Source organism: Pararge aegeria, chromosome Z (assembly GCF_905163445.1).
Source record: "Pararge aegeria chromosome Z, ilParAegt1.1, whole genome shotgun sequence".
Taxonomy (NCBI): Eukaryota; Metazoa; Arthropoda; class Insecta; order Lepidoptera; family Nymphalidae; genus Pararge; species Pararge aegeria.
In genome coordinates this window covers 15653308-15672062 of record NC_053208.1, presented here as the reverse complement: position 1 = coordinate 15672062, position 18755 = coordinate 15653308, and the positions used below count along the sequence as shown (strand labels likewise).

Here is an 18755-nt window from a genome sequence, read left to right as displayed (position 1 = left end):
GTTGAGCAATTGAACTTCTTGGATTTTAAATAACCTATTAAATCAATGTTAGTTTTCAATTTCCAAATTCCACGGTCTTGTGCCGTTTGCGTCCAGCTGCTACCCTTGACTCGTTTGATTCTGTATCATGTCGGTGAGTCTAGTTCTAATATTAATCTCCTCTTTTCTCGATATCCTCAGTCGCCCGCTCTGTGACCCCTAGCTATCTTATGTTAGTTACTGCACAAGACCGAACGTCAAACGACGAACACATAAGACAGGTTTCAGGCACTGAGGTATTTGGAGAGGAAATCATAAATTCAGAGGTTCACTTCTCTCGAAATGGGACCTACCATGCATCCTTCCAGAGACTGTCATCACACCCAAGTTATCGGCAAAGAAGCCCTCCTCTATGAATTTGACCATCATTTGTCGCATGTTACGTTGCCAATACCCAAAGAGCAATGTGGGTATGGGCAACGCTCAACTCCGCGACGGTTTGCTAACTTTTGGTTTGAGGTTTTATTCGGGATAGAAAATTCGGGAGGCTGACTGGTACTGTCACTAATGCTTCGTTTAATTAAACAGTTCAAATGCATTAAAAATCAATAATCTATTTTATAAAAAATAACAATCTAGTATACGTTTCTGTGTTCGCTGGGTGTTGCTAATACGCATTAAAAAATAACGAATTTTCCTTTTTTGTTGTTAAGTATCACTTTTCTTAATATTTAAATATTTATAGCGTACATAATGTATATGTATTTCAAATGTGACTGTCCAATTCACATGGCTCAACTCTTTAGGAGCTGAGGGTTTCACGTTGGTATTAATTAATTTTAATAAAGCGGATGAGACTGACTTTAAGTATTTTATTTAACACCTTTCCTACAGTTACTTCGCACATAAATTGAAATTTTTACTGATGACACCACACGCAGTACACGCTACGCTTTATTTCGGAAAACTGTCTCTCATCAAAATAAATGTGTTAGACCACAGAGGACATTAAGTACTACGAATAACAATGTCTCAGAAAAATAGCCTATAATAGTCCACTTATAGTCAAGGCCTCTTCCAACAGGATGGTTTGCCCTTAATCACCACGCTGAGCAGACAAGTTGGTGATCACAGTAAATGGTAGCACAACTGTAATTCGGCATTTTGTAGTGGCGGCCACCTTGGACCTAAAATTTGTCATGTATTCTACTAGTAAAGCCCTTTCATTTGATACCCATAATGAGAACGTTGTAAAAAATGAGGAATCCGCCATTTTGTGGCGGCGGCCATTTTGGATCGATTTTCAGACTCAGAAAAAAACAATTCCGGCTAATCCACCTTCCGTATCAAAATCAAAATCGGTTCTGCGATGCCATAGACAGACGGTCAGAAACTTCCACGTCGATTTGTGTCTGGGGGATTAAAAAATGGTAAACAATGGTACACTTATCAGACAATACGTGTATTTCCTGTCCTAATGTAAAAGTGTAATTTCTGTCCTATATAATTTAATTGGGTTCACATGGCTCCAACTCTTTAGGTGCTGATCGTTTGACATGATATTAAATAAAATCTGATGAAACCAGTTCAATAATTATTTTATTTCCAATACAACCTCGCACACAGTCACCAAAGTATATCGTTCTTGCTCAGTACCATGAATCCACCAACTTACAATTCACAAGTTATAAACAAAAATTACAGATAGACATTACTGTGTTTTTTTTAATTAAAATAAGTATACCTATCAAATAATTTGTATTTAACCTTACACTAGGTAGAAATATAATAACAGAAACACATAGTGACACACAACAAAGAACATAGTGAAACAGATGTCATTGATTTTAAATCTGCTTAATTAGGTTGGTATAATGTTAGGGTAAATAAACGAAAATGTATAACAGAAATTACAACAATGTTTCACGTGAACGATACGAGTAAGTAGATTAATCAGGTTGGATATGTGTTCCTACTATTAATTAATATATAAGTATTAAAAAGTGCATTGTACGTAATAATATAATGTTTTAGACAAATCATGCGTAGTTTGGGAAGAACGCATCGGGGTGCACGTTGTCGTCGTACCGGTACGGAGCGCGAGCGCGGGCCATGTCGTACGAGCTCTTCGGATTCTTGATGCGTGGATTCATGTCAGACTTCGGCTGCTTTGAGTTGTCTGCCAAAGCCTTTTGTAGATACATAAATAATATAGATTAGTGAGGTTACAATTTCTGGCATGAACAAGTGTTAAACTATCGCACCCCTCAACCTCCACCGTCATGAGAGAGAGATATTATAGCTTTACCCTTCAATGCGGGCTAGTGAGGTTTAATGATGATATAAATAATGAATATTAATTCGGACTGCTACTAAAAAATCTTGTTAGAGAATATCCAAACACAATATCTAACAATTTTTGACCCGTCATAGGAGTCGAATCCAAGATCCACCGTCGAACACTCTATCTTCTCGTCACTAGACCAACGAGGTAGTCGTCTGTCGCAGTCAGTGGCGTGCACTTCATACATGCACAAACGCACTGCATACCCTAACATTTTCATATAACCGGCAACGGAGGACGATTTTGCCATTTTATGCCATCGTACTACTTACTTCGTTATGCTTACCCTGGTCCAAGTTACAGTGCACGCCACTGCTCGTTGAATAGATTTTTTTAGTACCTACCTATTACTAAGTACATTATTATGTTTAATATTTAGGTATAAGGTAGTTATAGTTTGGTTGTGAACCAATACGCATTGGCAGCATGGTTTTTGAAACTATGACCTCTATACCCACCCTTGCTTTCCCGTAATCTAATGGGCGACTCGCCGGTAGGGGTCGGATCATCATTCTGGTCTTGTAAAGTGGAGCATTAGGGCCTTTGAACGATATCCAGTAGATCGACTGACTGTTACTTTCGTCCGCCGAACTGACATATTTTCCATTTAAATTGCTGAAAACATAAATAAATGATTATAAAGCTAATCCCAGAAAGGTTAATAATAGGATAGAGGTTTAATGAGTACCTTTTATCACATTCCTTATACCACCACGCGCCCCCATGTTCGATGGCACAAGAGCCTTCCTTCCATTCGTCATTATCCATATCTAAAGTTGAAAATTTTTGACCAGCATGGTATGACAGAGAATCACCTATTAAAGTGTAAAATATTATTAGTATCCTCCAATCCTTTCATAGACGAATATTATTGATTTGTGAACATAGGTAAAATACTAAAGATAAATAAGGAACTTTACTGTGACAACAGCAAAAGATTAAAGAATAAAGTAAGTTTGTGGGTACCAAATCGATTCGTCAATATCAACAAATTACCGGCCTACAGGGCACGGGGCCCCTCCTACAATGACAAAGGTTTAGGCCGTAGTCCACCACGCTGGCCCACTGCGGATTGGTCGATTATCATTTTTATTTTAAATAAAGGAGAACTTGAGAGTTGGCGACAGCCTCTCTAATAAGCCTGACGCCCGCACGAAAATTTAACATAATTTTCATCATTATTTTAATAAACTACAGTAATCGTCCAGTTATGTAGTAAGTACTTACACATCGAAAGTGAACTGCTTCATACAAAATGTTATAAAGTCCATGCACAGCTAAATATCGACTACTCCATAATACAAAATATTTCACGAAACCTGGTACGTTAATGGCTGAGCAGTTCTCCCGGCAATTCACCATCAGCAAACTTTATCGCTACGAGCATAAATTGCTTACCAACCGAATTTGAATATACCATAAACAAATCGTACTAAATGGTGCTTTTTAAAAGCAAATACTCAAGTAACTTTAAAGATACTCCAATCACTATAGGTGTCCGTACAATATTTGAAGAGTACCATCGATTTCTCCAACAGATCTTTACCTTATGAAAATGGGACTACGTGGGAAGTATTGCGACACAAAAATATATATTTTCAAACCGGTTTATAAATGACAGAGTTCTGAGGTAACAAACATTAAAAACAAAAAAAAATCTACAACCTAATTGATAACCTTTTTTTGTATTTCGGTGTAAAATCAAATTGCTTTTGCTATTGAACTTACCAGCGCTACCACGGAATGTACCCAGTGTACTTATTCTGTACCCTTCATACTCCGGCCCTATGGTGAATACTGAAAAACTGGCAGATGCCTCTTGTCTATTCTGGCCTTCCATCTCGATTCTCAGTTCGTAAAGCTTTTGGTTAGTCAGGTAATACACCTTCTCCAAGCCTAGCCAGAATTCGCCAGCAAGGTTACCGAATCCGTGCTTATATTCCACCCAATTCTTAAGGAAGTCCTGGCTCCCATCGAAACGATTTTGTATCACCTAGAAATGAAATTGTATCTCGTGATGGTGATTAATTGAAATTTAACCTTAATCTGTGAGAAAAGAATGCACACGTCAACTTATTGTCTTAAATATTATTGTCGCTCTTGTTTCAGCATAATAACGTATTAAATAATTTAGGTCTTATAAGTAAACTGCTTTTAACCACATCAAGGGAAATGTCATAATATAAACTGTAATTTTAAATAATACTCCTTTAAGCTATGGGGTAACTAATGAAGCTGTATATAAAGGTAAATGAGTGTTGAAGAGAATTACCGTCCAGCCGCCGCCTGCAGAACTGAGATCACACAACACGTAGAATGGTTCTATATCTTCAGGTTTGATTTTATATATCCCGGTTACATTAAATCCCTGTGCCTGTATCTCGTGACAATCAGTTGGATACCGCTCTGAACGGTCTACGCGGCCTATCCTATTTGATGAGAATTTTCGAAATTAGAACCAACTTTAAATTTTATAAGAACCCATTTATTCCATTTTATTAAATGTACAAGCAGACCTGCCTTATAGCATTCAAACAACGAAATTGTCAGTAACTATGGAAGTGGTGGCAATTGTGTTGTACAAAAATCTCATTTACCTACTGATCTAAGAGTAGTCTCTCAGTTTCACAGTGCTTGCTGTGGAAAAGGATGACACTGCTTTTAGACCTGTAATTTCGTTTAGTTTAGAGCTTTATAAATGTAGAATAAATAGAATTTGCACCAGGAACTAGTGGGTAGTAGGTGATCTGTAGAGTTACTAATAATAAACCTGAAGAGTTTGTTTGTTCGTTTGGACTTCTCTAATCTCTGAAATTTCCAGTCGGATTTGAAAGTACTTATTTGCATTTAGTAACTTAATTCTCTAGAGGTATTATTGAGTAAGAGGACGAACAAAAATGTAAATTGTGTATCTATATTTTAGAAGTTAAGTTATATTAGGTTGAGGCATTCGTCATTGCTATAATAAGAACCATTGTTAACCCAAGTTCGTATGAGTCAAACGAGAAGCTAGAAAAGATCTGATGCTAATATCATAATCATCGTGGCAAGCTATGTATATACTATTATTTTACGTGGTATACAGAGACAATATCTATCAGATCCTTATTAAAATAAGACAGTACATGCTTGATTGTATACCCTTTCAATTAAAATTAAAAAAATTATTAAAATCGGTTCGAAATTAACGGAGATATGAAGTAAAATTTATAAAATTTGTCATCCCATTTCCCGGAGGAAACTTATTGTTTATCGGTATAAAAAGTATCCTATATGTTGACCGGCAATATCAGCTACCACTATACCAAATTTTATTTAAATTCGTTCAGTAGTTTTCACGTTATGCCCGGACAGGAAGACAGACAGACAGACAAAAATTAAATAAAAATCTTTTTTGGACTCAGTATCGAATATAAAGCATTCCCCGGTAAAAATTTTCAAAATATGTATATTAAATGTACAGAAATCTTCCAGTTACAGTTTTATTATAAGTATAGATATAGATTGTGTAGAATAGCGAAGAAAGTTTGTATGTTAAACTTATAAGAATTTGTAAACAGATGAAGTCGCGGGGGACCGCTAGACTTACTTGCAATCGCATTTTCTTGCTTTTTGTTCTTGTATCGTTCGCCGGAATTCACTGATTAAATTTAAAACTTCAGCTCCATTTCCGATTCGACTTATCTCATTATTATCAACTCTGGAAGTTCAACAATAAAGATAACAACGGGAATCCAACGAAAACCTAACGTCTGGATTAATACATACTAATGAAATATGAATTAATAGGTACTTTCTGCAAATTAAAGAAATAAATAAATAAATATTCTACGACAATACACACATCGCCGTCTAGCCCCAAAGTAAGCGTAGCTTGTGTTATGGGTACTGAGATAGCTGATGAATATTTTTTTATGAATATAATACACATAAATACTTATAATATACAGATAAACACCCAGACACTGAAAAACATTCATGTTCATCACACACACATTTTCCAGTTGTGGGAATCGAACCCACGACCTTAGACTCAGAAAGCAGGGTCGCTGCCCACTGCGCCACTCGGCCGTCAAATTGTTTAATTAATTACTTACTTGTTCATATTATGAGAACGATGTCGATTTTTAACATCTGAAATCACTGCAGTTATTGCTTCAACACTAGTCATAACAGATTTCATGTGAGTTTCCAAGAAAGAAAGTCTTGTATCCAAAGTAGCTTCCAAGTTGCACTCTGAGTTCTCCACTACACAAACAAACAATAATTACAACGGACCAAATAATATCACCAACCCACATATTTAAAACATATTAATACTTTGAACAATATACTATAATATGCAGTAATGTTTATATAGGACGGCTTTCTTTTACGTAGCAACGGATCAACGGAGCTTTTTTGCATACATTTAATGAACTACCGAAGTTTTGACCCCCATGTTTATATCCTAATTACATTGGCTAGTACTAGTACCAATAATAGGATAGAAGCTGACTTATATCTATAAGATCTCGAGGTAAGTAGATATTGTAAATGGCCTAAACCTTCAAACGATGTGTAATACTCATGTGAATATTTATTTATGTGTACATGTAGCTATAAAAATATACATATATCTACTAGTTAATATTTTAACCGACTGCATATGGCACCCTTAAAAAGCTATAGGTCTAAGGAACTATTTTGTCAAACATTGCTAAGTTGACTATAAATAGTCTTTAAGGCAGCAGAAGTGAATAGAAAAGTCTAATTGTATTACATACACACATACATACATAAATACATACATACATACATACATAAAAATAATTGAGGTACTTGAACAAATTAAAATACATCACGAATACTGTAACTTGCATATATATCATCATTCACCAATATCATTACAATTTACCAAAGTCAACATCTGCCTATTAACGTCCCACTGCTGGGCTCAAGCCTTTAAGGAAATATATATAACGCGTATGATTATAATTAAATTTATACCATTAGATGCTTTGGTAGATGGCCGTTGTTCAATCATATACTTGATTTGCCCTATATCAGACTTCATAAGATCCAACATTTCAAACTTATCAGTGGGAGTTTGGTTTTGTATTGCCTTTGTAATTTGAGATAAATGTTTCAATATGCTATTCGTTTTCTCGTGAATTTCTATATCGAGTCTATTCAACCTGAAATCTATGCTTTCAACTTTTTTCAAATATTTCTCGCTTGCTGTTATCGTATCCATTAATTTTTCAACAACCGCTTCATTGTCCGATAGGGCGGCCGATTGAGCCACTCGAGTTTTATTCTTTCCACGTTTGGGTGATAGTATGGCGTCGCTTAATTCATGCTCAAACTCCTTTTTCCACAAGGAGTTTTCCATGCGCTCTTGCTTCCGTTTTCCTTTTTTGCATTCACACACTACTATAATAAAAACTAGCACCAATGCTAAACGCTTTATGTTTAAAACCATTTTTAGGTGTTGCTTATTATTCTGATGCAAAACGACTGGCTCGTCGTTACATCTTATCCGTGATCTCGGAGTTAACAATGTCTGAACTTCAGAATAAAAGACGCGCTTCAACGATTTGTCGGATGATAATACTATACCTACGCTAGAGATGAGTCGCAGAATTTTTTCACACGGTTGTTTAAATAACTTATTGGTATATAATATCAAGTGATCGTTTAGTATTTACAAACATGTTGATATTAAAATACCTATGCCACTATATTCCTTGGCCTGTATTTATAAACTGATCGCAGAGTATGATTAAGAGATCTATTATTTTAACCCAAGGACGATCTGAAGGTAACTTCTAGCAATTGAAAGCAGTGAAACGTCTTTGGGTTGTGTTATGATGGTGCGACGACGACAGGCTGCAGGCACGCACGATATCGGCCTCCCTAGGCCTCGCCAGCGAAGTGGTCTTATAGGTGGGAGTGTGTTCGATCCCGGATGGATTGTGTGTGCGGAAGTGAATTTCAGCCACGGTTAGTCACCATGCTACCAACAAAGAGTGTCACGGTACGATACCGTTTGGAAACCGATTAGTGGTAGATATGGATTTAATATTAACTGCCATACCTCTAGCAGGCTAGCCCGCTACCATTTGTTGATGCATCCAATGGGGATTTGCCGCCGACTCGTGTCAAAAGGCGGACTCAACATGTAAAGTACACGACTGTTTGAGTGTTTGAGTGTTTGAGTGAATATCATCACCATTATCAATCCATTACCGGCCACTACCGTGCCCGCATTGTACGTACTATTCAGTGTACTGGCACAGGTCTCCTCTTGCAATGAGATGGGCTTAGGCCGTTGTCCACCACGCTGGCCAATTGCTTGGTAGACTTCACACGCTATTGAGTACGTTATGGAGAATTCTCAGGCACGCAGGTTCTGATGTTGTTCCTCACCGTCAAAGCAAGTAATAAATTTATTAAATTTGACTGCCGGCTGGTGCAGTGGGCAGCGACCGTTTCGAAGTCAAGGCTGAGGGTCCAAATCTCACAACTGGAAAATGTGTGATCAACATGAATGTTTTTCAGTGTCTTTGTGTTTATCTGTTTATTATAAGTATTTATGTATATTATTCATAAAAATATTCATCAGTCCTCTTAGTACCCACACACGTAATAACACATGCTACGCTTACTTTGGGGCTAGATGGCGATGTGGGTATTGCCGTAGTAGGTATTTTTATTTGTTTAATTGCTTCAATTAAAAACACATATATATATAAATGATTATTCCTAATTGATTATGATATTTGCCACTAGCTGGCGCGGGCGTCAAGAAACGGGGAGTAAATGACATATACTTACAACCAATCCAAATTATTTTAAAAAACGGAAACTACACAGACGTCTGACGTAAGCGTTACTTCCGACAAAAAAATCTGAGTTACTTACTCCCTAAAGAAGTTTTACTTCAAACGTTGTAGTCTATGGAGCACGGTCTGGCAAGTAGGTACAGAGGATGACATATGACTTGCAACTGCACCTCCGCAATCGATAAAACTTTTTGAATTATATCAGCTGACCCAGCAATAGCTAAATCAGAATAGGTGTCTACAAACTCGGAGCGACCTAATGTAGTTTTTTGAAAGGTCATGCATCAGAGTGTTGGTCGCATAAATGTTTTTGGGAATTGGGATTAGTGGTTGGCTCAATAACATGGTTCTTGTCTGAGTTGAGTTAATTGTCGTTATACTAACGTATAACGAATATAAACTCAACTCAACTATAACTGCTGTTATACTATATATTTGCAAAACAAACCAGAAGAAACCACTATTTTCTTCTAGTTTGTTTGGCAAATAGTTCCAGTCTAAAATCCTATTATTATGGAAATAAAATATATCCTATCTTACTTGTTTATAAAAAAGTAATTTCTGTTATAAAAAACAAATCTTTCCTCCTGATAATTTGAATTAAGACTATTGTTTAAAATTTTAATACAAGCAATTTTAATATCATTTTAATTTTATTATCGCTATAAACAGTGAAGGAAAACATCGTGAGGAAACCTGCATGCCCGAGAATTGTCCAAACTTTTTTCAATGACGTGCGAAGTTACCAATCCGCACTTTGCCAGGGACTACAGCGTAAACCCTTCTCACTCAGAGTGGAGACCCGTGCCCTGTATTGGGCCGTTAATGGGTTGATGATGATGCTGATGATTTTTTTTAAAGGGTTAAACTGAACATTCAAGTAAATTTTATCGTTGTTAAAAATACACATTAAAGTTACAATGAACTTACAAAGTTGCTGAGAGACTTTGGTTAAAGGAATTTGTCAGATCGTATTCATCAACTTGTGCTATGTTATATGTGTTGCAATAACTCCGAAATACGAAATAATTGTAAATCCCAAATATTTCATTATTCGAATTAGGCACGATACTCTCTCAAACCATTTATTTTAGTATAAAATATGTATAATAGTATAAAAATACTGACGATCATATCCTGCTAAGTGGGACTAACACGAGCGTGGCAGTAAAGTAAAAGCATCTTTCTTTTTTGTATATACTGCGCCCGCCATCATTACTTCTCATCATATTACTCTTGCTTGCATTGTTCCCAGTACCTACAATATGAGTATCAGAGCAAGCGTGCTTGTCCTTAGGTTGCATCATCATCACACACAGCATCTTGTGTGATTGCAGTCAAGTCATCTATATACATAAAAAAAGATAACTCTAAAAAAACGCTTACTTACTTCTTAAATTTGGAACCTCGGTGGCTGCGTGGCGCTGCACCGTTTGTTTCAACCTGTCTAAATCATTCTTCAATGATTGCAGAGCCTTCTCTAACATATCCGCAGGTGAAGTTTTCACCACCCTTAAAACCTCGGCGAGATATTTTATTATCGCATTAGACCTTTCTTGGAACATACTTTCCAAATGATCCAACTTATCTTCTACAATTTCTATAGTCTTCAAATACTTTTTACTTTCCATTAATGTGTTCACAAACTTTTCAACTATGACATCGCCGTTTTTGGTTTTTGGTGTGGTGCGCGGAAATCGAGTAGTTTTATATGACTCCTCGGAGTCCGCCCTATCGTTCTCAGAATCATCTGTGCCCTTTTGAATTGAAGGTAATACTCTTACGGCACATGATACGTGAAGAAACCAAAACAAAACTACCAAGCACCTCCTCATTATAGGCATCGAAATCGGCCGAAGAGTCCTACAATACAATATTAAATGATCTCAGCTGGGAAGTTGTTTAAAAAGAAGCAAACTGATTATTAAACATTTGTACTTATACATTTTCCATTGTTATGGTAAATATCCCCATTGATCTACTTTGGCTACCTATTGAATATCACTGATCATAATCATAATATATACGCACCGTCGTGCAACCACAAGAGAATCTAATAAATATTTATGACGATGTAGATACCTGCGTGAAACCTTATAATACAATGTGTAAATAAAAACCGAAATAATGCCAAAATGTCAGGGGCTTTTGAAGTTTATTATTTACTGTTCCTATCACATATCTGTGAAACCGAAACGCTAATAGTTTTTGAGTAAACCACTGCCATATTTTTTACCGAAAGAAATCAGGTACAGCCCTAATGAAAAATTAGAATAAAGTGACTCCTGTCACTTTATTAGGTACGCGTCGCGTAGCGTAGGTACTATGCGCGTGTTGGCTCTTTTATCTTCAATAGGAATGTCATAAGTAAACACATAGAATGTTTTAAATTCGTTTGTATGAGTGAGTCATCTATCAGGGTGAGTCCTTATGAAATATATTTGTGCACTCTTTAACAGTATTTCATAATTCCGCTGTGACCAAGCAGATAGCCCATCTGATGGTAAGTGGAAAACAGGGCAACACCTCCCAGGTCACCGAAAGAACACATTCTGCAAAGTGTTGCCTTGCGTAGGTGTTAAGCTTTATGTGCCTGTAGTTACACCGGCACTTCAGAACCACAGACTTCAGAACACAACATTGCGATAATGCTGCTTAGCGGCAGAAACAAGCATGGTTGTAGTACTTCCCGGACGAGCTCTGAAACAAGATGCTCTACTACACTAAAACTATGTTGTTGTTATGTTGTACTTATAATACAAAATTAAAGTAACTAAAAAGTACCTCAGGTAACTACACTCCCTTTAAATTGAAGAGATAGTAGGTACCTGTCTACTAAAAGGTACCTGCCCACTTATCTAAGCAGGGGAATGGGTATACTGTACAAAAGTAAAAACTGGTGATCGTCAAATAGGTATGTTTCCGCTTGTCTATATTCCATCCAATATTCGGTGTGGCCGAGTAAAAGTACGTAACCAGGCAAGTAGATACTTAATCAAAGACGGCACAATCTCATACTGACAACTACTAGCATTTTGTAGCCAAATAAATAAGAAATGGAAAAGCTGACTCCGCCACCTCAGACGAACAGTGTGGATTTTATGTTAATTGTCTTTGTAAACAAGTTTAGGCTAATATGAACCTAAAAAATTTAAAAAGACCTAAAATGGCTATCCTCGTTACGAAAAAGAAATAAAAATTAAATGCTAGTATATATGGGCGCAAATCGCCACCTGTCGGCAATAATTGGCGACTATTGATATTTACGTTTTAGTTTATCGTTAAAGTGAATATTTTATTATAAAAATATCTCAAATATATCAGATTTAAATTCAAATAGTTATTTGTAAACATGAAACCGCTACTTATTAGGGCCTGATATTTAATAGACACTGTTTTGACTGTTTGAATGTTTTAAAGATGTTTGATGTTCCATTTATTGTTAAACTACTTTATTTACTGTGAAAATGTTCAAATTAATATCTTATAGAATTAATATCATTATTCTGTATCAAACTTTATTATTTTATGCAATAAGTCTTTCTTTAATTCATTTTAAATCTGGCCTGCAGCGCCATCTTTAGACTGACTAATGTTTGTTTCAATTAAATGAACAAATCTCTGTATTATATAAATGATTAATCATTTTAAGTAATTTAAATTGATTAAACATTTATTATAAATATTAAGGAATATTTTAAGGATTATTTTGCAGTACCTAATTTTATTTGTTTGTTTCAAAAGAAGTTTTATTTACTATATCCGTTTTAGCCATTGTAAGGAAACTATAAAAGCGTTTAATTTATGTAAATCGGCTCTGTTCTATACTAGCAATTGTGCGAAAATAAACTACGTGATATTTTGTGAGTTATTTTATTATAATGGACACCGAGCGTGAAAACCCTGGCGTATCGCCGACATATACAAATACAGCATATCCCCGTTTAATACGTCAAAACAAATATGTAAAAATGCTGTTCTGTGACGGAGTGGGTGGGTGTCATCGACCGATTGACTGTTCAACACACCATTCTTGGTTTAGGTTATTTTGTTCATATTTTTATTAATTTGTTCTGTTGTAAAATGTAATTTGAAATACATAATTTAAGAAATCTTATTTATTCATTTGTAACAAGTTATAAATGTAATATATATACTATTTCATTATTTTAAATATTATGCACAAAAAAAAATCTTCACTCATGAAAGCAGCCTCCAGACTGATAGACCGGCCTCATAGTTAAATAATAATTGTACGCACCGCGACATTCTGTATTGACTACTGATAAGATAAACCCGAACTTTTATTTAGCCAGTCATCTCATTGCCCACATATGACATACCTACATTAAATACGTAAGCGTGATTTGCATTTAATATTGTTGCTGGTTGAACTCTGATCGACATAGCCGCATAATTTGGAACATTAAATAATGTTGAAAGTAAGTGGATTTTTCTCTTTTTTTGGGAAGTTTCTATAAAGATATGTGCTGAGTTATTTATAGGTTACATGGGAGTTAGTTTAATTTAGAATTTAGTTATCACTTATGAAATAGTAGAATTGGATATCATGTGGATCTTGCAAAGTAAATCATGGGATAATAATAATTGATACATGAAGATATTTTTAATGTGATGCAACAATTATTGCAACTCTTTTTCAATAAATATTATAACCAGTGGCATGCATACAGGGTATGCACAGTGTAGGCATTAAGATTATACAACACATACATTAAATTTTTACGTATTAAACTTTTACTGAAGATTTTCTTCCATTTTATTTCATTGGCCCCCTTAGTGCATACCCTGTGCATACCCTCAGAAAATACTAAGTGAAGAGTTGTACGGTACATTTGAGGGGTATAATAATTACTTACATACTTCATTTTATTATATATTTACAGGGACTGGTTGGTTTGGTGACTGGCGGGGCATCTGGCTTAGGTAGAGCGACAACAGAACAATTATTGAAGCAAGGTGGAAGTGTCGTCATTTGCGATCTCCCGAACAGTAAAGGACAGGAGCTTGCCAAACAGCTAGGCAAGAATGTTGCTTTTGCACCACTAGATGTAAGTTTTATTTGTACTGATATTGTAGATTATGGTGTATTGAGGCATATTATGGACCCAGCGCATCCATCATGGTTGTTTCATGATTGCATTTGAAATGTAAATTGTACATTTTGACAATTTTTTAGTTTTAGTAGAGCACATTTTTATTTCACACCATTCCAACACATTGGAACCTCAAGATGCTGGAATTAAAATCATACTTAACACTAAATAGAAATTTATTTAAAAAAATGTATGTGTTTCAGGTTACATCAGAAGGAGATGTGAAAAATGCATTGCAAACTACAGTTGACAAGTTTGGCCGACTGGATGTTGTAGTTAATTGCGCAGGTGTGGCTACGGCCACTAGGACATATAATTTTAAGAAGAACCAACCCTTTGATCTTAAATCATTTCAAAAGACTATTGAGGTATAAATTCTTTGTTTCTCATTAGTAACTTATAACATCTGCATTCACAAAAATTACTGCAATTTAATTAATCCAGCAACAAGTATTTCACCAATATTCAATTTCACTATAGCTTGAAAAAATTAAAGAATTTTATACTTTCCAGTCCCTATTATTTCCACCTTATAATTTTTTTAAAATTTAACAGCTGTACAACTTATAGTTTCCCTCAAAAATTAGGCTAAGAAGTTTATTTAAAAAAAAAAGTTTTATTTAAAATTTGAGAATGTTATACAGGTAACAAAAACTTACACAACACAATTTAACCTAATTCAATGTTACACTGATTTCAAGACCTCTATGTATAAGTAAGGATATATTTTTGTTCAGGTGAACTTAATCGGTACATTCAACGTTATTCGTCTGGCAGTTGGTTTGATTGGTAAAAATGCACCAGATGCAGATGGACAGAGGGGAGTTATTATCAACACTGCCAGCATCGCTGCTTTTGATGGACAGGTAAATATTGGCATTATTTAATAACTGGGACCCAAGTATGCTATTACAATAAATTATGAGACAGTGGTCGATCAAAGACAAAAATTAGCTAGGAAAAATAAATTAAATATAAAAACACATTTATAGTTAACAAATGTGCTATTAACGAACACAATTAATAAACTTTTAAGCCTGTTTGTTTAACATAATGGTTTTTTTATTTAGTTAATTGTTTCATTTTGCCCATTTGTCAAATGTTATATAGTCATTGATCAACCAATGAGACGCAATTGCAATGGCTGAGTTGGACTCCGATCAGTAATCTAGTAGGCCTAGTTTAGAAGCACTTTTGTAACATAATCATCAAATTTATATAATAAATACATCAAACGTCTGTTTGTAGTGACTCTACTACCGGTTCGGAAGGTAATTCTACCTAGAAAAGCCGGCAAGAAACTCTTTCTCAACAAAATTTACCAATGTTTAACAATGTGTAGAATTTTTCTATCTTGCGATAGATGAGAGCGGAGCAGCCTGCTATTGCCTAACAGCCTTGTCGTTAAGAAATTCATCAATCGTGTAGTTACTTCGCCTTACAGTAGAATATTCCAGAACCCATATGTGTATTAGGTATATATGTAACAGTTGATGTTAGTGTAAATATGTTTGTTTGAATGTGCCATTTTCCAGCTCGAGCACTGCACTGATCCTGATAAATTATTGCATAAATATGTTTTGCATTCTGAAGATGTACATAGGATACTTTTATCAGTAGGGCTAGAATGCGTGCCACGAGATCACGAGAGAAATTTATCTACCCGTTACTCGTTTTTTTCTATAGAGATAGAAACAAATATATATCAAAAAGTCACGGGTAACAGTTAATAACTCATATTGATACTATTCTTTAATGGTATAAAGATTTAAGTTGTTCTTAGTGTTTTAACCAAGATGTTATGTTTCCTCAGATTGGTCAAGCAGCTTATTCCGCATCCAAGGCAGGCGTTGTGGGAATGACGCTACCCATCGCCAGAGATCTTTCTAAGCAAGGCATTAGGGTTGTCACAATCGCACCAGGTTGGTATACAATTATATTCTAAAAATACATAAAACTTAAATACGGAATACTGTCTGACGACTGGCTGAATAGTAACGAATTCATGTATAATAATAGGATTTTGAAACTAATAAAGAACAATGCCTAGATTAGTCATCTACGAACTTAACTTAAAGTATTATAAATCTATTTAATCTTTGTTGTTTTAGTTGTAGCATTGTTGGCCATATTTCTGACTAAAATCAGTAAAATTGTCTTTATAGAACAAATGTCAAAGCTACATCTAACGAAAATCAGAAGAACGTTTTTATCACTTATTTATTATTATTTTGGGACAAAATATATTATATAATACTGTTTAAGTATTACTAATTTATAGTATATTTCTTTAAATTTTAAATAAAAATATAACATTTAATGTACTTACATACAACCGAACTTTGGAACTAAAATTGTAAATTGCAACAACGCGTACTGATTTCGAGCCCGGTCATGTCACGCTCCCTAATTGATCATAGCCCGATGGATCAAAAGATGATGCAGTCTAAGATGATCGCGGTTTAACTTGTTGTGGGTAAGACAGGAAACGTACCGGAACGCATAACCTTTTGGCGGCACGTCTTGTTAGGATTATCAGCCATGGTAGAGCCTCCCATCACTCACCAGACCAGAACAGAATAATCCGAATCCGGGACATCGAGCTTATGATACCACTGCGCCAGGTAACGAGTTCGTCGAAACTGTTAACAGAAAACAACACAACTTTGGTCCAACACGGGAATCAAATTCATGACTTCATCATCCGTAGTTCAACAAGCTCACTACTAGACCAACGCGACATTATTTTGCTTATTCATCATCATCACCATCATCACATCGACTTATCGCACTGCAAAGTCCACCACGTCTTAGTCCACCACGCTGGCCCAGTATAGATTGGTGGACACACGTTTGAGAACATTATGTAGAACTCTTAGGCATGCAGGTTTCCTCACAATGTTTTCCTTCACCGTTGAAGCAAGTAATACTTTAATTACTTAAAACGCACATAACTTAAAAAAGTTAGAGGAACTCGGTTCCTCGGGTTCCTACCCACTGTCACCGTTTTTGCTTATTAGATGAAACTAATTATTTGTTTTCATATACTCACAGGTTTATTCCGAACACCGATGCTGGAACAACTCCCTGAAACGGCGATTCGCGACCTGGAGGCGACGGTGCCGTTCCCCTCCCGTCTCGGACGCCCCGACGAGTTCGCGTTGCTCGTACAAAGTATCATACAGAATCCTATGCTCAACGGAGAGACCATACGTATTGATGGCTCTTTGAGAATGCAACCTTAGTATGTGAGAAAAGAAATGCCACCGGAGTTGAAGTGTTCAAATATTTAGGAGTTTTTTGCACGAGACACGGTACGACATGATCAAATAAGGTGACGACTCTCATTAGAAGTCACTTGGAGACGTGTAATGCGACGCTTGAAATCTTGTTATGAGTTTTGAATATATATTAATTTTATCGCGGTATGAAAATCAGGTAGTCTGCAATTAAACAACTAGTATCCAAGGAGGATACCAATACTAAGTTAGACTCTTCTTGTTTATTATGCTTTTTTCATCGGATGTCTGAAGGCATCGAACTCTTCAGGCCATAGTTTAAAGATTAGTAGGCATTCTTGTTCGAGATCGCAATTCTCTTTGGCAACTTTAGATCTCGACAGCTCCGTATCCATCTTTCGAACGTCATTCGTTTCGGTACGTCTTATTGTTAAAGTGTTTTATGGCTTCTATTGTTTATCTCTTTTCAATCTTATCAATGGGCCGTTTACCGTGACTCGTGCAAAAAAACTCTATTGTATATAAATATATCAATTTATAAATAAATTTTATCCAATATATTACATTTTACTTTTCTCTTACAAACCCAAGAATCGATCTCCAAGATTTAATGTATTTTACCGCACTCTCGGTAGTTTTAACTTATAAATATATTCAATTGGAATGTATAAAGTGTCCAGTGCGGCGACATTTGCTAATTCGATCGGGTCACTGCATAAATACTCTGCCCGGAACAGGAAGAAGTAAATTCGGTCATTGGTACGAGTCAATGACTTGTGCGAGCTTGATACATTGAAGCCAATTCTGTTGTACATAAACATAAAGTTAATTGACCAATCTAATGATAGTGCTATTTTATCCACATGGAGAAATGTGCAGCGGACTTTTACTTAAACCTAATTAAGTCCAGATTAATGGTAGCACCATTATTTGATAACCCGATAAGAGATTTCTTTGCTAAAAATTAGTTTTTTTTTTTTTTTTATAATATTACTTGACGTAACAAGCAGATTGCCCACTAATGGACAGTGGAAATCAATACATAAACAGAGCAACACTTCGCAGCCAGGAATACTTCCGTCTTCCTGCAAAGTGCGGAATATTATTTGTATTTATATCAATCAAAAAATCAAAAAAAAAAAATAGCTGGCAACGCATCGGTGGCTCCTCTGGTGCTGCAAATGTTTATGGGCGGCGGTGATCGCGTATCATCAGATGACCCACTTGCTTGTTTGCCCGCTATTAATAT

General features: G+C 35.7%; 2 protein-coding genes across 2 annotated transcripts; one reads left to right on the top strand and one right to left on the bottom strand.

The window, feature by feature from the left end:
* Positions 1-1855: 1855 nt before the first annotated feature.
* On the bottom strand, positions 1856-10985 carry LOC120636589 (techylectin-5A-like). The gene is made up of 8 exons (XM_039908134.1): positions 10541-10985; positions 6421-6571; positions 5913-6023; positions 4596-4752; positions 4052-4316; positions 3012-3138; positions 2782-2938; positions 1856-2168 (listed from the first exon to the last, which is right to left on the bottom strand). Exons 1-8 carry the CDS (start codon positions 10983-10985, stop codon positions 2019-2021), a joined length of 1563 nt encoding a protein of 520 aa, XP_039764068.1. The 3' UTR covers positions 1856-2018.
* Positions 10986-13155: 2170 nt separating this feature from the next.
* On the top strand, positions 13156-18069 carry LOC120636605 (3-hydroxyacyl-CoA dehydrogenase type-2). The gene is made up of 6 exons (XM_039908150.1): positions 13156-13592; positions 14058-14222; positions 14471-14635; positions 15005-15133; positions 16081-16189; positions 17322-18069. Exons 1-6 carry the CDS (start codon positions 13584-13586, stop codon positions 17510-17512), a joined length of 768 nt encoding a protein of 255 aa, XP_039764084.1. The 5' UTR covers positions 13156-13583; the 3' UTR covers positions 17513-18069.
* Positions 18070-18755: the final 686 nt, after the last annotated feature.

What these genes read in the sequence shown, in the direction of transcription:
- LOC120636605 (XM_039908150.1), top strand. An exon ending in TTGCTTTTGCACCACTAGAT is followed by an intron (nt 14,223 to 14,470) that starts GTAAGTTTTATT and finishes TATGTGTTTCAG; the next exon opens with GTTACATCAGAAGGAGATGT. An exon ending in CATTTCAAAAGACTATTGAG is followed by an intron (nt 14,636 to 15,004) that starts GTATAAATTCTT and finishes ATTTTTGTTCAG; the next exon opens with GTGAACTTAATCGGTACATT.
- LOC120636589 (XM_039908134.1), bottom strand. Translation starts at nt 10,985, where the DNA reads ATGAGGAGGTGCTTGGTAGTTTTGTTTTGGTTTCTTCACGTATCATGT. An exon ending in GCAAGAAAATGCGATTGCAA is followed by an intron (nt 4,753 to 5,912) that starts GTAAGTCTAGCG and finishes CTCATCAAATAG; the next exon opens with GATAGGCCGCGTAGACCGTT. An exon ending in TACATTCCGTGGTAGCGCTG is followed by an intron (nt 3,139 to 4,051) that starts GTAAGTTCAATA and finishes ACACTTTAATAG; the next exon opens with GTGATTCTCTGTCATACCAT.